Source organism: Pygocentrus nattereri, chromosome 10 (assembly GCF_015220715.1).
Source record: "Pygocentrus nattereri isolate fPygNat1 chromosome 10, fPygNat1.pri, whole genome shotgun sequence".
In the NCBI taxonomy this organism is placed as follows: Eukaryota; Metazoa; Chordata; class Actinopteri; order Characiformes; family Serrasalmidae; genus Pygocentrus; species Pygocentrus nattereri.
Window position 1 is genome coordinate 11,718,485 of NC_051220.1, and position 27,544 is coordinate 11,746,028.

Here is a 27,544-nt window from a genome sequence, read left to right on the forward strand (position 1 = left end):
AATATAAGTATACTAATACCACACTTTAATAAACACAGACTGAGATTTCTTCAGATTTTTTCATGATACTGTGTTGATGGTGATCTAAATTATTTGCAATCTGATTGGGCAGATGAGACAAAGATCCAAAGGAACCAAAATGATGAGAAGAGAAGAGAATGGTAAAGGGAAGGTGATCCAAAGCATACCACCTCATCCATTAGCATGGTGGAGGTAGTGTTATGGCGAGGGCATGTATGACTACTAATGGAACTTGATCCCTTGTATTTATTGATGATGTGACTGCTGACAAAAGAGGCAGGATGAATTCTAAAAAGTGTATAGATATGTTATCTGCTCAAGTTCTGCCAAATGCTGCAAAACTCATTGGACAGTGCATCGTAGTGCAGGCAATGTCCTTACGTATACTGCTAAAAGTAAGACTGAACAAGGAAGAACTGAAACAAGCTGCAGTGAAGGCCTGTCAGCGGATCACTTGGGATAGACAGGCGCAGACTGTATTAAAAATAACAGTTTAATGTGTGATTGTTTGTCCAATTACTTTTGAGCCCTTGAAAATGAGGACTATGAATAATGCAACAGTGGCAGAAGGAAACAGAGGATCACAGATGAGGCTTGAGTTGAGACAGTTAATAACAAAGTTGAAAAATGAGAGCAAGAAGTCAAAAACCAGAGATGGAAAAACAGGTCATACACAGAAGTAGACAAACAGAAACTGGAGAAACGCTCAGTATACATAGTAGAAACCATACTTTACAAAAAAGCTGCACTAAAGTCCAGGCTTAAATAATAAACTAACAATACATGAATAAGGAGCAGGTGTCTGTGTAATCATAAGTCCAGTGAAGCTGAGAACTGATAGGTTGATCGGTTGGAGTCCTGAGCTATGTGAATCAGTGAGGGGTTCTGGGAATTGTAGTTTGAGGTGGCTATGTTGGCTGTAGTTCCAGCTATGCCAGAGGGATGTGGTTATAATACCTGTTGTTCAGCAGTTTTAGACGTGAATATAAACACATTAAAGATGAAAGTCTGCGCATTAAACTTAATATGTAATTCTAATTTGACATAACAGAAAATTACACCATAGCCTCAACAGCAAAACATAATATCAGTATTCAGGGAGTCACACTCTACCTTTATTCCAGCTTCCATTCTTTTCAGGAGACTCACTTTCAGCTCCTCTAAGAAAACTGCAGACACACCTCCAAAGCTCAGTCTTAGAAGTTGGTTGATCATTTTCTGAAATAATCAAACACATTCAGTGATGTTGAGGTCTGGACTCTGGGCTGATCCATTGTTCAGCTTCTTTGTTTGATGTGTCTCCTTTTCTCAGTGAGGTTCTTCTTGACAGCTACACATCCTTTCAGACCCATAGCACTGAGTCGTCTTCTCACAGTGGAAGGATGGACAGAAACACCTGTGGATGTTTTCAGATCTGAAGCAGCTTGATTTTATCCTCTCTCTCAAAGGTGAAAGCGTTAAGTGCTGTTTATCTGATGGGGGCAGTTTTGGTGTCTACCAGCTCTTCCAGGTGGTTGTTAGAAGACACATTTTCACAGATTTTTAACTCCAGTTTTAAAACTTTTTCACTTTTACTTTCTCTTTTCGTATGCAGGTGTATTTCGCATATCAGATCTACTCACAAACATCTTGACCTTAGATGTACCTAAGAAAGCTGTTATGATCAGAAATTAAATAAACGCTAGGGTGGTGATGCATTGGCATTATTTTCAAAGTGAAACTGACTGTGTGGTTTGTCTTGTCTTGCTAAAAGCTTGTGAACGTGATTTCAGCTGCCTGCAGAGAGGAGTTTGTGGTGAGCGTTTGTGAGCATCTTTAGCACAGATGTAGCAACAAACATCAGGAAATGAGGCAGAAGTTCATGTAACTCACTTATAGTCTTCAGTATAGACTCACTGACAGGTTCAGGCTGCAGTAGATCCCACTCAGGTAAGAGCGGAACCACACGCAAAATGTTTAAAATGGGAAAAATCAAAACAGAACAAAAAGCTTATGCTTCCAAAGAGAAGCAATAAATGTAGTTAGAAGCTGTTAGTAGTTTGTTATAAGAACATGTTTGAATGCAGTTTTCTAGTTGCATATAGTCAAAAGGCAATGCGTAGACCTAATCAGATCAGTGAATATTTTTTTCAGAATTCTTTATAATACGATGATACGATGAAGAATACGATGATTTGTAAATCCTTTTCAACCTATATTCAATTGAATACACTGTAAAGACATGATATTTAATGTTTCAAATGGATAAAATTTATGGTTTTTTGCAAATATTCACTCATTTTGAATTTGATGGCTGCAACACGTTCCAAAGAAGTTGGGACAGGGGCATGTTTACCACTGTGTTACATCACCTTTCCTTTTAACAACACTCAATAAGCGTTTGGGAACTGAGGACACAAATTGTTGAAGCTTTGTAGGTGGAATTCTTTCCCATTCTTGCTTGATGTACAACTTCAGTTGCTCAAATGTCCGGGGTCTCCGTTGTCGTATTTTGCACTTCATAATGCGCCCCACATTTTCAATGGGAGACAGGTCTGGACAGTAGGCAGGCCAGTCTAGTACCCACACTCTTGCTACGAAAACTCCAAAACCTGTTTGTACCTTTCAGCATTAATGGTGCCTTCACAGATGTGTAAGTTACCCATGCCTAACACACCCCCATACCATCAGAGATCCTGGCTTTTGAACTTTGGGCTGATAACAATCTGGACAGTCCTTTCCATCTTTGGCCCAGAGGACACGACATCCATGATTTCCAAAAACGATTTGAAATGTGGACTGGTCAGACCAACAGGACACTTTTCCACTCTGCATCAGTCCATCTCAGATGAGCTCGGGCCCAGAGAAGCCGGCGGCGTTTCTGGGTGTTGTTGATATCTGGCTTTCCCTTTGCATGGCAGAGTTTTAACTTGCACTTGTAGATGGAGCGACGAACTGTGTTCACTGACAGTGGTTTTCTGAAGTGTTCCTGAGCCCATGTGGTAATATCCATTACAGAATGATGTCGGTTTTTAATGCAGTGCCACCTGAAGAATAGAAGGTCACAGGCATTCAATGTTGGTTTTCTGCCTTGCCGCTTACTTGCAGAGATTTCTCCAGATTCTCTGAATCTTTTGATGGACTCATCATATTATGGACTGTAGATGACAAAATCCCTAAATTCCTTGCAATTGCACATTGAGAAACATTTTTCTTAAACTGTTGGACTATTTGCTCACATAGTTGTTCACATCCTTGCTTGTGAATGACTGAGCCTTTCAGTGATGCTGCCTTTATACTCAATCATGACACTCACCTGTTTCCAATTAACCTGTTCACCTGTGGAATGTTCCAAACAGGTGTTTTTTGAGCATTCCTCAACTTTCCCAATCTTTTGTTGCCCCTGTCCCAACTTCTTTGGAACGTGTTACAGGCATCAAATTCAAAATGAGTGAATATTTGCAAAAAACAATAAAGTTTATCCGTTTGAACATTAAATATCTTGTCGTTGTAGTGTATTCAGTTGAATATAGGTTGAAAAGGACTTGCAAATCATCGTCTTCTGTTTTTATTCATGTTTTACACGACAACCCAACTTCATTGGAATTGGGATTGTAAGTATAACTAGAAATATGTGTGATTTGAAATCTCCTGTAGGCCTTATAATAAGCCATCATAACACATGAATATAAAGAGCAACAGTGAGCTGACGAGTATGAATATTCACTCATTTTATTTGTGTCATAACTGCTTGTTAATGACTTTTGAGGTTTGTCCAAATTGAACTATTAATGAACCCATTTTAAATGATTCATAACACATTTATAAGGGTAGCTTTATTGTTAAATGATTCTAGAAAAGTACAATATTGTGAGAAATTTACATATCGTACTTTTATAAATCACATTTATTTAATTTCCAGTCAAAACAACCAATAAGCACAACTTTTTAAAGATGCAGATGTTTGTGAGACGATGTCACATATAACAATATGCTCAGACATAAAACAATAAGAAAATAAAATAGCCTTGAAATAATTAAAGAATGATTAAGAAAATTAAGAAATAAAAGCAAGCAACTAAAGTAAAATAAAGAGTAAAGTGATAAGTAATATGTAATTAATTACTTTTTAAAATACCCTTAGTGATGTAATGCAACATAACTTTTGCATTGACACATCTGCAGTCTTTCCATCTTTTTTAAAAGAGAGCTGATTTAGTCTGAAGAGTCCACTGCATTAATTCAGTGACTTTTAATGACCAGCAATTAGAAAGGCAAGGATGGATAACATGGATTAAATTTCCATGTAATTTATTTGATAGCTGAAGTCTGAAAATTGAGTGGTAAGTAAGTGGGCTTATATTTTAAAAAAATTAAGGCAAACAAATTAAGGCAACACTTTGCATAGATCTCTTTGTGTTATGCTATGGTAAAATAAAAAAAAAGAAAGATTTAAAACAATGTTAACTCAAAGTCTTTTATTTTGACATGATTTAGTTGTATGTACTACATAAGATGAGCACATTTCAGCTAAACATTTTGAGTTGAAAGTAAAAGAAAAATTAAGTTGACTTAACATAGTCATTTCAGTTATACTGTGGTAAAATATTCAAGTATAGATCTGGTTCAGTCATGGGCTGGAGGTTAGGGAACCAGCCTCGTGACCGGAAAGTCGCTGGTTCGATCCCCAGAGCCGACAGCACATGGCTGAGGTGTCCTTGAGCAAGACACCTAACCCCCAACTGCTCCCTGGGCGCTGCGGATTGGGGAGTGCGTGTGCTCACTAGAGTGTATGTGGTGTTTCACTTCATAGATGGGTTAAATGTGGAGGTGAAATTTGACTAATAAGGGTCACTTAATCTAATCTAATATCAAATGACTTAAATAGGTTCAATATACTTAACTGAAATTTATTTAATTGTATCAATTCAAAAAGATCCATGCAAATGGTTTCCTTGATTTTTAAAATAACACATTTGTTTTATGTGTTGTGTGGCAATTTCTGGAAGCAACTGTGAACAGTCAGTGATAGTGATAGTAGCTAAAAAGAGGACAATGAAAACTGGACAATGATCCTAAACACACCTTAAAATCCACCGTCAGTAACTTTAACTTCCAAGCAGAAGTGGGACAGAAATTAAACCCACTTGGTCAAATAGGTATTGAATATGAAGCAACAAGACACTGCAACAAGACACTGCAAGGCTACTAAAAATACTTTCCTTAAGCCTTGCACTTTTGCTGATATCCCATCCACAAAGTCACTGTTGAAAAAAACACTGTTGTAATAACAATAATCATGATGAAAGAAAAAAGGTTTACAAAACTTACAAAACCGTCATTTGCTGTAGTTTTCTAATGTACTGCATCCATTGTGCTTCTTGAAAAAAAATTAAAATGCACATTTAAATAAAAATAATATTTAAATAAAAATGCACATTAATGGGCCACATTTAAGGGACTTGGCCAATGTTTTATGAGACATAATATTTTTCTCTCTCAACAGGCAATGAATCCTGCAATAGGTGGATCGGCAGTTTTTACTACCGCTGACCAAATATCCCAGGGCATAAAGACAAGCAGAAATGTCACTATTCAAATCACCAATTGCAGTGATACAACCACCTTAGCAAATCCAAGGTAAGAACAGATGAATGTTGTCAGTGAGTGTCTCTCAGACTGACATGGGTTTTGACAGTGCAGAACTCACGGTCACTGGAAACCTTCTGATTAATTACAATCACAACTTTACCCTGTTTAAGCAACAAAGTAACTGTGAACCCATTATTAGACAGAATGTTGAGAAAACCTGGAGACACTTTAATAAAAACTGCATTAAAACTAGAATAAATGTATTTCTTGAAGAAAATGATTGTGCAGCTTAAGCATTTCTCAGAAGGCTGCTAAGCTGTTGCTAAGTGGTTTTAAGGCTGTTGCTAGGTGGCTGTTGTGATGTTCCAAGTGGTTGCTAAGGTGTTGCTAAGTGGTTACTATCATATTCCAGGTAGTTACTGTGGTGTTGCTAGATGGTTGGTATTGTGTTCCAGGTGGTTACTAGAGTTTTGCTACGTGGTTGCTATGGTGTTACAGATGTTTGCTAGGGTGTTGCTAACCTGTCTGTGGTACCTGTAGTGATTGCTAGAGTGTTGATAGATGGTTGCCATAATGTTGCAGGAGGACAGTAGGGTGTTTGTAAATGATTGCTATGGTACCCAAGAAGGTTGCAAGTGTGTTAAACCATCTGTTAAACCAAATATTGAGTATCATCCTTGCCATTAATGCTAGTGAGTTGGCAGCCAGCTAACACTTCAGTAGTTAAAAAATAAATAAATGAATAAAAAAAGCATGGGACCACCTGAATGCCAGGGGTTATTTCGTGCACTAGTAGCTTGGTAACCAGTTGCGCTATCTCTGGTGGTGGCTAGGGTGTTGCTAGGTACTTGATATGGTTTTCCAGGTTGTTGCTAGGGTCTTGCTAAGAAGTTGCTATAGTTTTCCAGGTGGTAGATAGAGTTGCAGGTAGGTTGCAATGGTATCCGAGATCTGAGTTTTACATTATGAATTATACTCTCTCTTTCTGCATAACAGGACCTACACTTTCAGTGGTTGCTGTCACCACCCTCCCCAACCTACCATCCCACAAAGGACACAAGAAACATGCTCGTTTTCCAAAATCTCATACACAGCCCGTGGTGCTGTCGGAGTCCTGACATACCAGATCCTACAGAATGAAAGACATGTTGGTGAACTGGCCATCATGTTCTCTGTGCCTTTTGACTACAATTTGTACCAAAACTGGTTTGCTCTTGGAATTTTTGAAGCAGACATTCCATGTGATTATAATCTGTTCAAGAGGATGTATTATGATGTTGATGGTCCATTCACTAGAGCCAAAGGTACCGGGAGTATTATAAAACATAAAGACAGGCCACAGTTGAAGGGAACAATGTCTTCTTTTGGCCATTCGATTATTAAGGTTGAATTGTGGGATGAGTAGTCTTGGTGCCTTTTACCAAACAGATCCTTACCAAAGATTTACCAAACAGTGCTGAAGTCCATCTAGCATTAACGGTTACCATCCAGTACATAGTTTATCTAACAAGTCCTTCATTAATTTATATTAGCTGAAGGAATTGAGCAGATCCCTGCAATGAACTAAACATGTTCTTCTTACTGTCTCTTATCTACTTAGTCATAACTTTACTGAAAACAGCACATTCTGATTCTTATGTTAAATGATGTTTTTACCAGTAAGAACACATTACTGAGAGTTTGTGGTAAAAAAAAAAAAAATTAATGCATGCCTAATACTTTGCACAGTACTGTATATGTTTTAAGCACAAAGTATATACTGGAAATCTGAGCCTTGATAAACTAGCATGTAACCCTCTTATTATACATTGTGTAGTTCTGCTCAGCATGTTTATATTTTTAAAAAGCAATATGAATCCAGACTACTGGGACTCTTTCCTTTAAACATTGCGTGTTGTTTACCAAGAGACATTACTAAGATGTATTATTAAACTGCTTGCTGTTTTCTTCATTCTGAGTTATGAGTTATAGGGATCCCTGAAAATAAACTTATTAGAACAATATGTTGTCGTGGTTTAAGTGCTTCACAGTCAACAAACTTCTGTCTTTGGTGTTCTTAACTAACTAAGGATGCAGTGCTGCTCTGTCTCAGGGGGACGCTGTAGCAGACTGGTTCACCCATCTGGTCCTTCATAGGCTAGCATCTGTAACTATGCCCGGAAGGTTTGCAATGTGCCGTAACATATTTGTAAATCTGAAAATAAAATGCGTACAACTCTCCCAAGAGTTTAGTGTAAAGAGCGACTGTTCCTCAGTTCGTAAACCAACCCGTGTAAGTTCTCAGTTAATGTGAGGAAGAGCACATGGCCAAACTAGAAAAGAGCACACAGAGTAGTCTGCATGCATATATGTATATGTATACACACTACACTTTAACGTTTGTTTAATTGTGTGTTTACTGATTTGCCTGTAGACTGCAAGTGACTGAGATTAAAACATGACTGAGATTAAAAACCAATATAATTGTAGCTCCTGCTGGTCCTTCAGTGCAGTGAGTTCAGTGAGAGTCTCATAGGACACCCACAGATATAAAGGCATATGTAAAAGTTGGGGTACCTGGTCAAATTACATGTTGGACTGAGTGTTGAAATGAGCAGAAATGAACACTGTTCCTGTTTATTTGCTGAATTTAACATGTAGAAATGCAAAATTGCCTGTGGAAAGATTGAGGCATCTTATTATGGCATGACAAACGTAGCAAATAAATAGAAATTATGCGCAAAATTTGCAAACAAAACACCACATTTTAGTCTTTTCTCTGTAGAGAATATCTCAGGTTGCTGTGTGACTGTAACTGAACTTCACTGACTGAGTGCATATGTTTCCATAAGTGTGCTATGTAATAAAATTTAAGTGTTAAAGTAACAGTCTGACAAAAGACTATGTTCACAGTTCCCCTGACCACCCCTGCTATACCCCAAATAAAGACATTTGTTATCTGACATTAGTATATTTGGTTTTGCATTGGATCTATGAGGCTAATGTATGTGTCTAAACCAGTTTAGTTGGGGTCTGTTTATTCACCAGACTTTTCTACAGGGAGATTCACTCGAAAGAGGCCCCAAATATTCTGTTGTAGTTCTTGTTAGGATGAAGCAATCTGAACCGAAAAAATACACTACATACCCTGACGTATGTGTAATTGATTGCATGATGTGTGATGCTGGAAATGATCACCAGACACATTTTGATGCAACACTCAATGCTCAACACTGAATGTAATGGCAAGCATTAGAGAGGTTAAACGTTACAGGGTCCATCGCCCTGAAGAAGGGGCATCCCGGCTTGTTCAGAGGAACACATTGCACATCGTTAATTTTAGCGAGAGTTATTGCAGAATATTTGAGGCCTCTTTCGAGTGAATCTCCCTGTGTAATTATAAATGGTAATCAGTAATCCTCCCTCCTCTGTAGAACTGTAGAAATACTACAGTTCCCAGATTCCGTCACTTGGTCATGTGACAGAGAACTCTAACTGATCCACTGATCAGAGCTCTTTATCACCAGATGTCCTAGTACACATACCTGTTTCCTCAACTCAGAACAGTGTGATCTTTCTAATAAATAGCTAATATCTAATAAACACAAACTAAATCATCAACGCAGGACACTCACTCAGCAAACTGCACACCTAAAGAAATATAGTAATATAGCAAATAAATAATAATAATAATAATAATAATAATAAAAACAGTGACTGTGGTCCGAAGCCTTTATATTTTTATTGGAATTTGTGGTATTAAATGCTTATGAGAGAAACATGTTTTTTTTGTGTGTCTGTGTGTTTACTAGCATATCGCTGCTGTCAGAAGAAAACCTTGTATCTCCAAAATGGTAACTTTACAGGAGAAGCAAAAAACCTATTTTACTTTTAATGTAAGCGGAATCAGACTTTTTTCCAACTAATTCTGGCCAGTTTCTTTTATGTTGATTGTCAATGTTGTTGTCCTTGTTATTGTTTGTGCTCCCTGCACCCAGAATCTCATGACACTTCAGAAACCTCAGAATGAAATGCACATGTGACCACACTGAAAAAGAACAGTGACAGTGTCTGAGAACAGAGAGAGAGAGAGAGAGAGAGAGAGAGTAGATGAACACAACAGAGTGCCATGCTTCAGCTAAACAGGATGTATGAGGTTTGGGTGAAGTTTTTTTCTATGAACTGAAGCAGAAAAATGATTTACCTGCAGTTGCTTCCTGTCTCGCCTATGAGTTATTTACTCAGTGTTGATGACCTACATTCAATTCGTCGGATCAAAATCAAACGTGTTTTTGTCTCAATAAATCCACAAAACCTTTAACATAATATAAGGATCATCAACTTAATTTTCCTGAACACTTAAACCATTCAGATGTTGGGAATTATAATATTACAGTCTAATAGAACTTCAAATAATTAGAAGGAAATATTAGACGTGTCAAGAATGATGAACGGTTGAAGTGTAGAACATTAATATGATAATAATACAGGGAGATTCATTCGAAAGAGGCTCTGAATATTCTGTAATAACACTCTCAGAAATAAAGGTAGTACACTGTCACTAGGGCAGTGCCCCTCTCAGTACCTTTAGTGAGGGAACCTAACTGTCCCATTATCCATTGAAATGATAGTCTGTTGTACTGAATCTTCACACTCCGTCTCGTCTCCAGTCTTTTTATTATATTGTTCTGTTTTAAAACATCAACTTATGCAAAGGAAAAACATATTTAAGGTGCACAATTGGACCTTAACCACTGTTGTACCTTTGAGGGAACATTTACCTACATTTACCTAAAGTGGACCTGCACAGAACCTTTAAACAGTGTAGAACGAAAGCAATCTGAACAAAACAACGTGCAATGTGCTCCTCAGTCTATGGAGCTTTAAAAAGGTCAGGATGCTTCTGCATCTGAGTGGTGAGGTAGGCTCCAGACAGACGTCGCAATGTTTAACCTCCATTTGCAACTTGCGGGTGCAGACCCCTGAACCCCTTCATGTGGCCAGCATCGCATGTAATGCAATCAATTACACATACATCAAGGTATGTAGCGTAATTTTTTGGTTCAGACTGCTTCATCCTAACTAGAGTTACAACAGAATATTCAGGGCCTCTTTTGAGCGAATCTCCCTGTGTGATAATAATATAAGCAATCTGTCTGAGTAAACGTTATATTGCGTCTCATGTTATGGTGCCTTGTTGAGGCAAGGAGGTTTGCATGCATGAGAGAAGCAGAGAACAATATGGCATTTGGTTTAAACTTCTGTCAGGTGCCTAATAGCAGAAAGGTCTTAGCAGAGGTGCCAGGCTAAACCTACCATCAATATTGGCCAGCAGCAAAATAGGACAATGCCATCAGTGGATTGTCAAAGAGATAACAACGGCAATGTTAGATCACGTCTATATCAAGATAACCGCATAGATAGGCACTACAGAATGACTGTCAGAGTGCCAGAAGATGGGACCCAATGGTCAGAATGCACTCGCTGAAGATTCCTCCGAGTACAGCTTTTTTGTATCATGTGGCTAGACTGAGGCCCTCAGGAAGTGTAGTTGCTGACGTTGAGAATTAAGAAGCTGCAAAAACAAAACCGCAGTACGAAATTTGGAGTGTATGTGTGTAAGTATGAATCACAGCAAACTGGAAGTATTGAAAATAGGCCCAATCCTATTTCATCCTTTGCCCCATCACTTAGCCCTTGGCCCTCTGTTTTGCACGTTCACGTCTAGGGTTAGTGTGTCCCAATTCTTGTTGAGATAGGAGGGTAGGGTGAAGTATTAGGGCTATACGGCCCTCCAAACAAAGGTTTTTCAGAGACCCACTCCAAACAGAGTGTTACGAGGAAAAAAAAAAAAAAACTGGCAAGATGGCTGAACAAGAGACCCACAAATGTGCATATTTTCTCTGTTAAATAATTATGATAACCGTTGTTTTATCTTAGTTTAATGTTGTTTCAATGTATTCTGGTTGTTTTCTTCATAACAAGCATAAAAAATCGCTACTAGTATACTAATGTCTTAGCTAGCTAGGTAACTTTCCTGTTCCACCTTAAATAGTCCAGGAGTTTTGATGCCTGAAGCACTTCCAAAGTGTTAGGGTGACACTCGAAAAGAAGGGGTTGGGGTAAAAGAAGAAATGTGATTGGGCCTTAGAAACAGATTGTCTACAAATCAACATCCTTGGGAGCCACAAGGTAAAAGGTCACTTTCAATCAGGGGAACATGCCATCTACTACTCGGGTAAGGTACAGCAAAAAAGAAATGGAGAGGTTTTCATTGTTGACGAGAATATCAACAAGACAGTAATCAGATGCAGTGCTGTGAATGATCCACTGATGTCAATCCAATTTTGTGCATCTGTTTTATGTGAGCTTAAAAAGTTCTTGAAATGCAATGATTTGCTTCTGCAAAGATCTGGACTGTTACGGCTGTGGTCTTCTCTGTGGTTCTTTATGGATGTAAAAGCTGGACAATAAACAAGCAAGACAGAGAAAATATAGATGCCTTTGAACTTTAGTGTTGGCAAAGACTTTTAAAAGTACCTTGGATTGCAAAGGTTATATTTATTAACCTGGTTGAATTAAAGATCAACCAGAATGTGTTGTGTGTAAAAGTGGTTAAGAATCTCAGATACTTCTGGACTGTATTTAAGGCACTTACCTCCAGACTGTCTCACATCAGTGTCTCAAAAGTAACTGAGTGACTGCTCTGCTGTTGCATGGCCAGGTGTGTGTTACTCTCTCATTATTTTACTTACAGGTCTGCAGATGAAAGACCTAGAAAGATTTCAAGTGTGGCATTTGCATTTGCAGTTTTTTGCTTTTAACTCTGAGTTTTACTGTTCACAGTTAAGTACTCTAGTAAGCTAAAACAAATGAAAAAAAAAACAGTTTAGAGTCCATAAAAGCCTCTACATGTCTGGAACAGCATTTTAAGGACAGAAGACTCAATGATTAGCATGTATCCGAATGTTGGGAAGAGAAAAGTATGGATAAGGGAATGAACTGCTCATGATCCAAAGCATACAACCACATCCATCCAGCATGGTGGAGGTAGTGCTATGGTGTGGGTAGATGGTCTGACTGCTGATAGAAGCAGTGTATAGCATTTTCTGCTCAGATTCAGGCAAATGCTTAAAAACTTCATGGTGCAGATAGACAATGACCCAAAGCACACTGTGAAAGCAACCAAAGACTTTTTTTAAGGAAAATATTTGGAATGCTCTCTGATGGCCAAGTCATTCATCTGACCTCAACCTAGTGAAACATGCATTTCACTTTATGAAGACAAAAAACGAAATGTACAGCACCCTAAAAGCATGCAGGTCATGAAGAAGGCTGCAGTAAAAGCAGGTCAGAGAAACTTCCGAGAAGAAAAGCACATGCTAGTGAAAAAGCAAAAATCATATAAAAGAGGAGCAAGTAGTTAGTAACTTTTAGTAGTTCTTTCAATATTATATTTGAATGCAGTTGTCTAGTTGTATGTATTCAAAAGGCAATTCCCAAAAAGCTTAGGTATTTTATTTTAATTTATAAAATAATTAATTTAATTTAATTTAATTTATTTTTTAATGATTATAATATAGATAATAATGGGGGGTAATACTGTACATAGTCATGCATAACAGTAATGTGACTGCTTTTCCTGTCATGAGGTAGTGTGTATATATATATATATATATATATATATATATATATGTATGTATATACATATATACACACATACACAGATGGACTACAGTCTGTCATTGTAGAACTACAAAGTGCACCTACATAATGTTAGTTTTATATATGTTTTTTTTTTCAGAATCACCACCTAGTCTTCTGAGCATAAATGAAACTACATACTACATCCATTGTAATTATTACTTTTAAGCATAGTCATAAGAACATGAATTTTCAAAACAATTCAATTTTAATTTTGAGTGCTTTGACTGTGCTGGTGAAGTGTTATTTAATGTTATACTATAAGATGTTATCTAAATATCATGCTAGTTATGTTCATAAGATAATCCATGTGCTTAAGGAAGAAAAAAAAATCTAAATGAAAAACATCCCTTTCCAAAAAGTTCAAAAACTGATGACAAGACAGAGAAAAAGAAGACTAGATGTCTAGGAAATTAAATCCAGGGATAGCAAAATACTACAATGATAAAACAATAAGACATAAGGCAAAATATGCTTTGAAATAATGAAAGCATTATTAAGTGTAACATGGAGCGAGGAGGTGGACGCATACACTGAGATAAGCAGCTTTTATTGAGGGCAAATCCAGGGTCGTGGTCATGACAGTCCCGATTCATAAAGTCAACACGGATCGAATTAGGGACAGATATGTCGAAATACACTCACGAAACACAAACTCTAATACTTCCCACAGAACATACAAACATACAATCAAACATATCAAACAACAACTAGCAAGTCAAACAATACATACATGAAACAAAGACCTGCAACGACACAGCGGAAAACACAGGGCTTAAATACATGAGGGTAAATGAGGGACAGGTGGAAACACAGATGGAGGCAATCAGGGGTGGAGTCACGAAACAAGAGGGCAGGACTGAAAACCAAAACAAAGAAGCAAATGGACAGGACTGGGAAGTAAACACAACACGAGCACATGGACAGGACTGGGAAGTAAACACAACACAAGCACATAGACAGAACTGGGAGGGGCCAATCATGACATTAAGAATATTAATAAAACAAAGCAAACAACAAAAAATAATAAATACAATAATGAGTAATAAAGTAATCTAATCTTGAGTAATAAAAAGTTTGTAATGCGTTGTTTTTTTTCAATACTCCTACATACCCAGAACATGTGTAAAGTGATGTAATACAGTGTAACCCAAATTTTGTATAGATGCAACTGCAGACTGTCCATCTTAAGAGAGCTGGCTTAGTCTTAAACACCCATTTAAAAGGCTGTGACTGACTTTAACAACAAATGATTAAACAGGTTTCAAAAATAAAATGTTTATAAATAAATCAAATAAATTTCCACTTAATTTAGGCGGCACCCTACATCAGAAAGATTAGTTATTTTAATAGTTATAATTCACCTGAAGTGAGCTCAGCGTCTGAACCGGCAACAGGAAAAAGTTTATTGACGGTTAGTGCGCTACTGTGGGCTGACAGCAGGTATTTCCAGGGCTGCTGCACACAATGTTCCACCATACTGAACCCTTATACTCTTCATGCGTCAGGGTAGGCCACTTCTGTGAGGCTCTAGTTATCCATGCAGCAATTGTGGATCTTGTTCACTGCGAAGAGAGAATAGTGGTCCTGGAAGCCTGGAGCAACCCAATGTTGTTGGTACCACCGTGCTTTGCAAAGAATATGACCAAGCTGCCTCCAGATGGCGTAGGACTGAGGTTCTGCTGTACTGACTAAATGGTTGAACTCGGGTGAGCTAAGAACATTGTGATTTAGGTTTGGACACTGAGGACCTCTGCTCTCCCCTGGAGTGAGTTCAGCTTTAGAAAAGAGCTTAGCCACCGGACTAACAGTGTGGATGTGCTTTCAACACAGGTGTCAGATGCAGATTTTAAAAATTATTTTATTTCAACCTGGTGGCTCAGTGCTCAGCACTGACTGCTATGGAGAGGAGTGTGGCGTTCTCTTCAGGACAGCATCAAATGCAGGTTCCCCACTTGATTCTGCCCAGGCTGAGGGCCCATAAAAGGGTGCCCAGCTTACTTCAGAGGCCCAATTTGCCTCTGCATTGTGGGACTCAAGCAAAGATGAGCAGGCTTCTACAGCAACGCCAGCAAATGACATGCAGTGCTGTGGAGGTTATCTTGGCTAAGCTTGCACTGGACACTCTAGTGGGCCACACACTAAGAACCAATACCCTTTCAAGTGCACAGGAAAGTGCATGTTTGTGTGTCAGGATTTTATTGCTGAGTTTACCACCACCTATCAATCTGACCTGCATAAGTCCAGAATTAGCATGGTGGGGGGAATGCTTTCCTCTATGGTGGACAGGGAGGACCTACCCTTTTGGAGTAGGTGTGACATCCATGACTGGAGTTTCTCCAGCAATGGCTGTGGCCCTTAGTGACACCTCAAATTGGTCATTTGACAGAGATCTCCCCCTACTTTTAAAGCCTATGTTGGCGCTGTAACGAGCCATCTGGCACCAAGCAACAGCCCATTTCTGGGCTCCTACAAGCTGAGTGAGGCCTTCTTATGTGGAGTAGGAGATTTTGCCCTCCCCGGTCAACCTGACTGATGCCCTAGGAGCTCCCCATGGTGCTGGTGATTAAGGTGCCGATAGCAAGTCCAGACAATGGGAATCTAGCAAGTGTGAATCCGGCTGCTCGTATGACCTGTTTTGGCATTAACATCTCTGCTACTGTGAAGGTTCAGAAGATCATTGACATCATCCACACTTTTTTTCAATTCTATAAGGCCAATATAGCATTGGCATTGCACCTGATGCCAGCTGTCCTGTCTTGTATGATGGCATATGTCTGATGCATTCCTCATGATGGTGTGGGCACAAGTCATCCACTTGCTAAGAACCACCCTGACTATCAGGAGATACAACACATAATGCTAGTTAGAAATGTAACAGTGGTTTTATATAAATATATATATATATATATATATATATATATATATATATATATATATATATATATATATATATCCGCTATGTCTTCTTGTGCAGGGGTCAAATGGTGACTCACTGGGTATACAAACCTCTCAATCTGAGCTGTAAAGATCCACTTAGTAAGACCCACCCTGGTGGTCATTCACTACTCAAGTAACCACAGTTACATTTAGAACTACCCTTCTACTATGGTAATTTATTCAAATATATTTTAAGTGGTTTAGGTAGATTCATGACAAAGTTGAAACAACTCAAAAAGATCCATGCATGCTGGTGCCTTCATTTTTTAAACACATTGTGTGGCAATTTCTGGAATTGTGAAGTTACAAAGAGGCTGACTTTGACAATAGGACAATGATCATAAACACACCTCAAAATCCACCATGAGTGACTCATAAACACATAAGTGCAGAACTTGCAAACAGTTGGTTTCTACAATATTAAACCAAGAGCACTTCAAATCCACTTAGTCAAATAATTCAATATAATTCTCTAAAACAATAATCTGTTTTTCATTCATCAACCCATCACCTTTCAAACAAAATAACAGAAACTATTTCTATTCAGTTTCTCTGATTTATATATCAGTATGCATCCTTTTGTTTTTTTTTTAAACATGGTTTCACAAAATTAAACACTGCTATAATAAACGATAATCATACTGAAAGAAAAAAGTTTTAACAAAGCTTTCAACTGCTGTAGCATACAGCATGTTGGATGCATTTCGCTTTTCTGAAAAACATCATTAGATATCAATAAATGTTTATGGAACATGTTTAGTGTTTTATGGGACATGTTTTTCACTTCAAACAGGCAATGAATCTTGCGACAGTTGCAAAAGTAGCATCAGCAGCATCAGCTGTTTTTGCTGGCGCATCCCTGTTCGGCACCACTGTTGAGCAAATGTCCCGCAACAAAGACACAGGCAGAAATGTCACCATTAAAATCATCAATTACAGCAACACATTCATCTTAACAAATCCAAGGTAAGAACAGATGAATGTTGTCAGTGAGTGTCTCTAGGACTGAAATGGGCTTCTGGGATATTAACCTGCAGACCTCACTCTCAGTGGAAACCTTCTGATTAATTACAATTAAAAATAGTTGGGCGGTACCATGTTGCTAGGTGGTTAATAGTGTGTTGGAAGGTGGTAACCAAGATGTGTTGTGAGTACTAGGTGGTTGTTGTTTTATTTCAGGCGGTCAGTAGGATTTTGCTTGGTGGTTGCTATGGTATCACATATAGTTGCTAGGGTGTAGCTAGGTGGTTACTATTGAATCCCAGATAGTTGCTAGGTTATTCCTAGGTGGCTGGTGTGGTATCTTATGTTGTTCCCAGGTTGTTGCTACAGAATTCCAGATGGTGTCTAGGTCTAGGATGTTGCTAACTGAAGACTAGGATGTTGTTAGGTGGTTGCTAGCATTATCCAGGTGGTTAATTGGTTATTGGTTAGTAATTGTGTTTCTTTGTGGTTGCAGTTGTGTTCTTGGTGATTGTTAAACGTTGTTACATGGTTGCTATGGTATCCCAGGTGGTTCCTAGAGTGTTGGTAGGTGGTTGTTATGGCATTCCAGATAGTTGCTAAAATTTTGCTAGGTGGTTGTTATGGTGTTCCAAGTGGTTGCAAGGGTAATGCTAGGTAGTTGTTTTGGTATCCCAGGTGGTTGCTATGATGTCCCAGGTGGTTTCTAGGGTGTTGCTAGGAGGTCATTCTAGTATCTTAAGAGCTTTCTAAGGTGTTGTGATGAGGTTGATGAATCCCAGGTTGCTTAGATGGTGCTATCAGCTGCTATGGTATTCCACATGGATGCTGTGAAGTTCCTAGTGTACTTGTACTTATACCTACGGTGGAAAAAAATCTGTTAAAAATACAGTTAACTGTAGTAAAATTTTAGGGATTTTAAGCATGCAGGGATGCTGCAGTGGCCAGAAAAAAACTATTTTTCTGTATCAACTTGATTTCTAAATTCATTACATGCATATAATATTTTACTGCAAGATGTGAAAGTACTTGTCATCCAAATTTACCACACCATTTCATCTGATTATTAAATTGCATCCAATCTGACTCAGGAATCAAATTGAACACAGTATAAAACAGTCATTAGCAATAAGCAGTTCAAAAACAAGAAATTTTTGTTCAAAGTTGGTCATAATCTACACAAACAAAAGATGAAGATATTTTACTACAGTGTTTTAAAGGTGTTTGGAAACCAAAGTTACCAAAGCAGTTTATTACATTATTAAATGGCATTGGGCTCCAATCTAACTGACCCACAAGTTATATTCATATTCTAAGAGATATGTAAATAAATAAGATCTCGGTTCAAAATCTGTCATATGATGCACAAACCAAAGATGAACTGATTTTGTTGTAGCACTTTAAAAGAAACTTTAAGGGCATCTAAAATCATCACACTGTTTAGAATCTTATGGGCCTATTTTTCATCATATACTTTCCATTTGTGTCCCTCAGCCTCACTCCCACCCTTATGAATTATAATCTCTCTGTCTCTATAACAGGTCCCACAACATCAGTGGATACTGTCACCATCCTCCACAACCTACCATCAAAAAAATGAAAGAAGAGGAATGCTTGTTTTCCAAAACCCCTTACGCAGCCTGTGGTTCTGTCGGGGTCCTGACGTACCAAATTCAAAAAGAAAAATCAAACCCTGTCGGTGAACTGGCCATCATGTTCTCTGTGCCTTATGACTACACCTGGTACGAAAACTGGTTTGCTCTCGGCATCTTTGAAGTAAACATTCCATGTGATTATGATCTATTTAAACAAATGTATTATGATAATGTTGATGACGATGGTCAATTCACCAGAAAGAAAGCTGCAGGGGATGTCATAATACATTTGGGAGAAGGAGCTCTGGTGAAGGGAACAATGTCTGATGGAGGTCAATCAATTATTAAGGTTGAATTGTGGGATGAGGGTCAAAATGCATGTACCAAAACTGAAGAGGCAAACTGACCCAGATCGAACACATACTGTTCAGTGCAAAAGTCTTAGGCCATCTAAGCTCTCCTGGCGGTCCAGCATTAACAGTCACCATCCAATATGTAATTTAGCAGTCCTTGATTACATGAAATCAGGTGATGAACAAATCTATGGGATGAACCAAACATGTGTTCTTTGAACTGTATTCATCCAATCTACACATTCAGAACTTTACTGAAAATAATACATTCTGAATACTGTATTTATGATTATTTATACTGATATTTTCTGGTCTTTTCTCTGCTTGTTTTGACTATTTTCTTTAAACCATGCTTGCTGTACATTGAGAGACTTTATAAAAGATGTATTAATGAACTGCTTGCTGTTTGTTTCATTATGAGTTATTAAATATCTGTGTCATAATCAGTGTGAGGACGATTCCTTGGTCTGGAATCATGTGTCCTCATGATTCAGTGTGGAAACAGTGCTGTTCTAATAGTGAGAGAGCTACACTACACAGAGTGACTCTGACTGCCTGAGATGATCGGGTGTGCAGCAACACACTGTAGGCCAACATCACTAGGATATAAATGTGAGCATGCATGAGGGCAGTTACAGTTTAAGCTTGTAAAATGTAACTGGCTGCTCGGTTTAGACTACAGGCTCTGTAGTTCACTATTGTAGTGAACAAATGAGAGTTTAAAGTTGTTGAACTGTGTCATAATATAGTACAACAAATATGAGAGAGTTCTCTGTGAACTAGCACACCGATGGCACAGTAGAGCAGCAGAGCAGATATCATACAGAAGCTGTGAGAATGTTGAAAGTGCCAAATTCATAATTTTGCATGCCTGTATAACATATTATTATGTTAAATGGCCACAAATTCTTGCATTGTTTTTACAACTTCATCCATTAATCCAAATCAACAGCCAAATAAATAAATAAACTGGCGTGACATGCTAATTGTTAGCATATTAGCTGCCCTGCCATTTTTTCCCCAATGCTAAGTGCTAGGATTTCTAATACAGCGGTGGAAAAGAAATTGGAAGTAAGATTTGAGGTTTTTATGGATTTCATAATGGATGAAATTAAACAAAGTACTCATTACTTTACTTCTGAGTTCCTCTCTAAAACCCAAACACATCTGATCACAGTAAACATCAGTTAAAAGCTCTTTAAACAGCACAGGTTCTGTTCTATGGATTAAAGTGATCAACTTAAGGCCATCGCACACCAGATGCATGTTTCCAATGGAGGTACACACTGACAGTGCTTTGAGAAGCTAGCGCTCCATCACTCCAAGCACTGTTGAATTTCTCAGCACAGCATGTCATGCAGCATGTTACCATTACTACATTAAAGCCATATTGAAACCATGAAAAGCCACAGTAGACTGCATGTAGCCTAGGCTTTTTCAGCTTGTGTCTTTCAGGTCCAAAACAACCAGCCTGTGAAGTCATAGTAAACAGATGCCAAGCATGAGAAGACCTTGAACATCAAACTTGAACCTGCTGTTTTGGGGCTGTTCTTGCCCATCTTCTATTATAGCACTCTGCCAAATTACACAATGCAATGCACTCCAGCCTTGATGGTGTTTGAGTCACGCCTGTCACATGTCACACCTCTCCCTGATGACCCCCAAAGTCCCAGACTTCATTGCAAGGTCATGTGACTCTGACCTCTCAGTGATCACACACACACACACACACACACACACACACACACACACACACACACACACACCTTCTAAGCCGCTTATCCCTCAGGATCGCAGGGGGTGCTGGAGCCTATCCCAGCTGTCATCAGGTGGAAAGCAGGATACACCCTGGACAGGTCGCCAGTCCATTGCAGGGCCCTCTCGGGCATCAGACTATCATCTACTAATTTGTCTCACCTGTTCTTTGTTCTATTTCTCATTCTTTACAAGTAAAGATGGGCTGTGGCTCAACCCTTTAAAAAACATCAGGAGAGAATTGTCAAAAAGCTTGAAAACATTTCTCAGTGCAAGATTGCAAAGAATTTCACCATCTACCATACATAATAGTGTGAAAAGATTCAGGGAATCTGGAGAAATCTCAGTCTGTGTAGAGTAAGGCCAGACACCACTGTTTAATGTGTATGACCATCAAGCCCAAGGCAGCATCGCATGAGACACGGTCATGCTACTGTGCAAAATTTAGCCATGTGGGCTCAGGAGTTGTCACTTAACACAGACTACCACTGCATCAAGCTGACAGTAGTTTGTTCAATTAATTTTGAGTCCATAAAATTTGGTGGGACTATGTATTAGGACTATGTCCTAATTCCCACAGGTTGGATGTAAATACATTCACATTAAAGGTGAAAGCCCTCTGAGCTCATATCCATTGCTTTATTTCACCTCCAATATGCTGTGATAGACAAAATAAAATAATCGCTTTGTCGATGTCCAAATATTTGTGCCCCAGACTGTACAGGTTAATCATTTTTCAGCATCAAGAAAAAAGCAGAAAACATGTTTAAACAATTACTCAGAAGCCTCAACAGCTAAATCTACTATCAGCTGTTTGAATGTCCAGTGTGTTACTTTTTGCTTCTATTCGAGCTTCCATTCTTTTCAGGAGACTCACTTTCAGTTCCTCAGAGAATCTGCAGACACACCTGCAATGTTCAGTCTTAGAAGTTGGTTGATCATTTTCTGAAGCAATCAAACACATTCCGTAATGTCTGGACTCTGGGCTGGTCAGTCCATTGTTCAGCTTCTTTGATGTGTCTGTCTCCTTTTCTCAGCGAGGTTCTTCTTGAACAGCTACACATCCTTTCAGACCCATAGCGCTGAATTGTCTTCTCACAGAGGAAGGCTGGACAGAAACACCTGTGGATGTTTTCAGATCTGAAGCAGCTTGATTTTCTCCTCTTTCTCAAAGATGAAAGCGTTAAGTGCTGTTTATTTGATGGGGGCAGTTTTGTTGTTTACCAGGTCTTCCAGGTGGTTGTTAGGAGGCCCAGTTTCTCTGTAGCTTTTAATCAGATTTTGAACTTTTTGCTTTGAAAATTTGCTTATTTTCAATTTGACTTTCTCCTTTTTGTATGACCGTGGATTATCATATATTCAGTCTACTCACAAATATCTCAATTTTAGATGCATGTAAGAAGGTTGTAATGACCAGAAACAGAATAAACAGTGGGGTGGTCTGAGGTTTCTACCAAACTACTCCTTTTTTCAATAAAATTGTGATGTGCTGACACTATTTTCAAAGTGAAACTGACTGGGTAGTTTGTCTTGTGTTGCTAAAAGGTTGTGAACGTGATTTCATCGGTCTGCCTGCAGAGACGTGTTTGTGGTGAGCTGTCTCTATTTGCAGACATCTACATTGCAAAGAGATGCAGCAGAGTGGCAGATAAATCCAGGAAATGGGCAGAAGTTCATGTAACTCACATGTACATTGCAGCATAGACACACTGAGAGCTTCAGGCTGCAGGAGATCACACACAGGTAAGAGCTGAACCACATGCAAAATACTCAAAAAGGAAAAACAATTCGGCACCAATGTAGCATGGCCTATGCTACCCTGGGCTCAAGGAGGATGCTGGAGGTAAGATTTAGTGTTGCACCAACAACAGCAAACAGAACCAGTGAAACCAAAACAAAACCTATGCTATGCTAGCCACTTTTCAGTGGCTTCAGACAGACTTTTCAGTCCTACTTTTGAAAAGGGTTCTATGTAGCACCAAAAACGATTCTTCTATTGTGAAAAGCTTGACATTGTGCAAAATAGCGCAACCCTTTTTGGTGCTATATAGAACCATATACAGCACATTCTTTATCAATTTGAAGAACAATTTCACCATGCAAAGAACCCTTTAATCATGCAAAGTCTTCATGGTTCTACAGTGATTCTACAGTGAATTTTTCATATTTCTACATATATTTAACCTTAAACTCCATCAGATTTTCATAGAAGTCCTAAAAGTAGATAAATAGAACCAACTCGCACCTGATTCCTATCTCATTGACTGAAAACACCTGATTCTAATTTCAACTTCAAATGATCTGCTAATCCTAAAGGTTCACATACTTTTGCCTCTCACAGATACGGAATATTGAATTATTTTCCTCAATAAATAAATGACCAAGTCTGATATTTTTCATTTCATGTTTAATTTGGTTCTCTTGATCTACGTCTAGGACATGTGTGAAAATCTGATGAAGTTTGATGTCATTTTATGCAGAAATATAGAAAATTCTAAAGGGTTCACAACTTCTAAAGCACCGCTGTATATAGAACCAGTTTATTTAGTAATAAATCCTTAAAGAACCATCCTTTTTAAGAGTGTAGTGTGTATACTGTCAGCAGGCTAATATCGGAGCCTATTTACATACATGATTTGATTTGTCATGCAATATCTTGTTTTAAATACATTGACAACTTGTATAAACCATAATGATCATGACATGTTAGCTCTTGCAAGTGTTACAATAGATTATTATATAAAACTACAAATAATTCAATTGTTTTTTAAAACTCCTCGTTTTTTTTCCAGTACGTACAGCAGAAATGGGACAGTACTTGAAACCCATTTGGTGAAAGAATTTAATTTAATTTTGTAGCAGCTTAAATTATTGTTCATAAGTGAATCATTTTTCAAAAACACAATAAAAGTTCTTTTTACTTTATTTCTCCAATTTTATGGTTTTGTGCTCAAAAACATCAGCTCCTATTTCTTATGCTGACCAAATATCCGAAAGCTCAAACACAAGCAGAAATGTCACCATTCAAATCACCCATTACAGCAAAGCATTCATCTTAACAAATCCAAGGTAAGAACAGATGAATGTTGTCAGTGAGTGTCTCTCAGAGTAAAATGGGCTTCTGGGATATTAACCTGCAGATCTCATGGTCACTGGAAACCTTCTGATTAATTACAATCGCAACTTTACCCAGTTTCATAAAGAACAGCAGAGTAACAGTAAACAAACTATTAGAGAGAATGTTGAGAAAACATGGAGGCACTTTAATTTAAACTAGAAAAATGCTGGAGGATCAAGTACTTAGACTATGAAGTGCACTATGTAGGGAGCAAGGAATGGTTTGAGATTAAACCTCAGCATGAGAAGAGGTGTGCAGCTGGATTGATGCTAAATTAAACTCATGGTGATGAAAAAGTATTATGAAGTGATTTTTTTTCTTTAAACTGTGCTGTGATATCACAACAAAAGGCTAAAATGTTCATGAAACGACTGCAATATACAGTGATGGGTGACTGAAAGTTCCCTGAATGTACATGGTTGTTTTCTTGGCAGAATACTTTTCTTTATGCCACTTATTATTAATAATAACTCAATTTATTTTCTTAAAAATGGTGTAGTTTATATTTTATGTTGGCTGCCATTTTATAAAAACAATAAGCCATTTGAGTCTGTGCATTACAGTGATTTTATGATAGGGAAGGGGGTTAAGAACAGCTTTCCCATGAATAAAATCGCAGTAACGTACAGTCTCTCGTGGCTTACTGCTTTAGTATACTATGCACAATCCATGAATGAAGATGATTTACTGCAGCATTTTAAAGCTGTTGGCGGCCAAAGTTACCAAATCAGATCATCACATTGTTAATTGGCATTGAATCTTATTGACCTACAAGATATATACATATTCACATTAAAATTAATAAATGAATAAATAAAATATGGGTTCAGAATTTGTCCTACAATGCACATACAAAAGATGAACTGATTTTGTTGTAGCAAAGTTCACCCAAAATTTACAAAACTTTAATGTGCATGGACCCCTGAATTGCAGCTTGCTCACAGTGCCTCACAGGGCCTATCTGCTTATTAACTGCTACAGAATTTCTACATTATGCATTATAATCTCTTTTTCTATGTAACAGGACCTACACCACCAATGGATACTGTTACCATCCTCCACAACCTACCGTCGCAAAAAACACAAGAAACATGCTTGTTTTCTAAAATTCCACATGAAGCCAGTGGTTCTGCTGGACTCCTGACATATGAAGTCCTACAGAATGAAACAAAGCATGTTGGTGAACTGGCCATCATGTTCTCTGTGCCTTATGACTACAACCATGTTTGCTCTTGGCATTTATGAACCAACCATTCCATGTGATGATGATCTATTCAACCAGATGTATGAAGCTAATGATGGTCCATTCACCAGAGAGGAAGGTCCAGGAACTGTCTTAAAACAGTCTGGGAAAGGAGCTCTGCTGAAGGGAATAGTGTCTGCCTTTGGCCAATTGATCATTAAGGTTGAATTGTGGGATGGGGTCTTGCTGCCTTGTCCCAAAACTGAAGAGGCAAACTGACCCGGTTCCAACACACACAGTACAGTGCAAGTATTAGGCCATCTAAGCTCTCCAGCATTAGCAATGCATAATTTATATAAGCAATCATTCATTAATTCAAATCAGGTGATGAATTGAACAAATCTATGTGATGAACCAAACCTGTGTTCTTCTAACTGTATTCATATTACCCACACAATCAAAACTGAAAAAAAAAACACATTTTTGCTGCTATATTAATGATTATTTTTACTGATTCTAATGATAATGTATTAACTTGCAAAGACACGCTGCTGATTTAAGAAATAATAATAATGGATTTCCCAAAATTTATGCACAGTACTGTAAAATGTTCTCAAGTGCTAATTAAATAATAGCATGTAAACCTCTTAATAATAGTTTTACAAAAGCTAAATGCTTTGGTAGTTCTGCTTTGTGCATTTATACTTTCAAACGCAATCCTGAATAAATCCAGTTTAGAGAATTATAGTGTCCCACTTTATATTAAGTGTCGCTAATAACTTTGTACTTACACATCAATAACATATGTAACAACATTGTAACTACTAATGATTTAAGCAGTGTTACAGATGATTACAGCAGTACAGCATGTGCATTAACTTCAGTCTTTAACTTTGTCTCATGTCTCTTTTTTACATATTACATTTCTGTTTTACAGTATTACTGTGGAATAACTGTGTTGTAACAAGGTAACCTAATTACATCACATAACTACCAGTCTATAATTACCACCCTGAAATTGCATTGCACCTATATAACAACTAAAGTTGATACACGTGTGTAATTACATAAGGTGTACTTCTGTAATCCCTCTGTAACAGTGACTAAATCATTAGTAATTACATCGTTATTACACATGTTGTTCACATGTAACTACATAGTTATTAGAGACACTAAATATAAAGTGGGACCTATAGTTTATAGTATTGAAGGTATATAATAAGTCTGGTCTTTTCTCTGCCTGTGGTGATTCTTTCCTTTAAACATTGCTGTTTGCTGAGAGACATTATGAAAGAGATATGATTAAACTTCTTGCTGTTTCTTCATTATGAGTATCTGTGTACATGGTCATCGTCCAGCGTGAGGACACTGAGGTCCAGACCTCGATAGTTCCTAAAGGAATCATGAGATTCGGTGTGGAAACAGTGATGCTCTGATAGTGAGAGAGATGGGTAACACAGAGACACATCATAACAGCCAAAATTCTTGCCTTACTTGTACAATTTCATTTATAAATAAATACATTGTTATGACACACCTATTTGTTTGCCGCCTAGTTCTCTAAGAGTGAGGTAAAAAAAAAAAAATTGTGTGTATCATGCTAAGTAACATGCTTAGTGTCAGCCTTTTAATACAGCTGTGGGGAAAAAAAATTAATCGGAATTTATTTTATTTTTGCTTTTTCCAACCAAATCTTAAGGCAAATTATTCAGTAACTGCATGAAATAAATGCAGATTTTTATTCTATTTATTTACTTATTTATTTATTAAAAGCTCCCCTTAAATTAACAGAAAATGTGTTTTATGATCAACGCATATTGCTATACGCTTACAATTTACTGCCGAAAGTTAAAAATCTTAGATGCTCTTACATTACCCATCTATGTGACTGGAAAGTAAACAGGTACAGCTTTTTACACCCACCTTTTGGATGTAGCTTATGAAATATGAAACTTATGAAGAATATGACAGTGCATTTTGCAACCACTGAGCATAAGAGGCTACACAGCTCACAGTCAGTTCTGCTGAGGCTGTTTGAAATGTCCAACCATGATGCATTTTTACAGGTAGAGCTCTACATGAAACATTAGATGGCACATTCTGAGCCTAATACATTCAAATATGTAATCATTTATAGATAATCTCCTCACAAATATCTCCATTTCGGGTGCACATCAGAAGGCTGATATGATGGATAATTGAATAAATGCTAGAGAGGTCTCTGACTTTTTGACTGTAGTGAACTTTTTTTTGGAAAATTGATGCGTTGGCGCTATTTTCGAAGTGAAACTGAATGTGGTTTGTCCTCTTATGCTAAAGGTGGTGAATGTGTTGTCAGCTGCCTGCAGAGAGGTGTTTGTGG

General features: G+C 37.9%; 2 protein-coding genes across 2 annotated transcripts; both read left to right on the forward strand.

Moving 5' to 3' along the window:
* Positions 1-1,822: 1,822 nt before the first annotated feature.
* Positions 1,823-7,595, forward strand: LOC108443086 (bryoporin-like). The gene is made up of 3 exons (XM_017723510.2): positions 1,823-1,950; positions 5,507-5,640; positions 6,589-7,595. The coding sequence occupies exons 2-3, from the start codon at positions 5,510-5,512 to the stop codon at positions 6,995-6,997; spliced, it is 540 nt and encodes a 179-aa protein (XP_017578999.1). The 5' UTR covers positions 1,823-1,950; positions 5,507-5,509; the 3' UTR covers positions 6,998-7,595.
* Positions 7,596-15,828: 8,233 nt separating this feature from the next.
* On the forward strand, positions 15,829-19,468 carry LOC108443075. Its single transcript, XM_017723493.2, has 3 exons — positions 15,829-15,942; positions 17,009-17,181; positions 18,720-19,468. The coding sequence occupies exons 1-3, from the start codon at positions 15,829-15,831 to the stop codon at positions 19,177-19,179; spliced, it is 747 nt and encodes a 248-aa protein (XP_017578982.1). The 3' UTR covers positions 19,180-19,468.
* The last annotated feature ends 8,076 nt before the right edge of the window (positions 19,469-27,544 follow it).

Bases quoted from the DNA above. Each gene is read 5' to 3' on its own strand.
- LOC108443086 (XM_017723510.2), top strand. From the start codon at position 5,510: ATGAATCCTGCAATAGGTGGATCGGCAGTTTTTACTACCGCTGACCAA. The intron at 5,641-6,588 runs GTAAGAACAGAT...TCTGCATAACAG, and splicing joins ACCACCTTAGCAAATCCAAG to GACCTACACTTTCAGTGGTT.
- LOC108443075 (XM_017723493.2), top strand. From the start codon at position 15,829: ATGGTGCTGGTGATTAAGGTGCCGATAGCAAGTCCAGACAATGGGAAT. The intron at 15,943-17,008 runs GTTCAGAAGATC...CACTTCAAACAG, and splicing joins ACATCTCTGCTACTGTGAAG to GCAATGAATCTTGCGACAGT. The intron at 17,182-18,719 runs GTAAGAACAGAT...TCTCTATAACAG, and splicing joins TTCATCTTAACAAATCCAAG to GTCCCACAACATCAGTGGAT.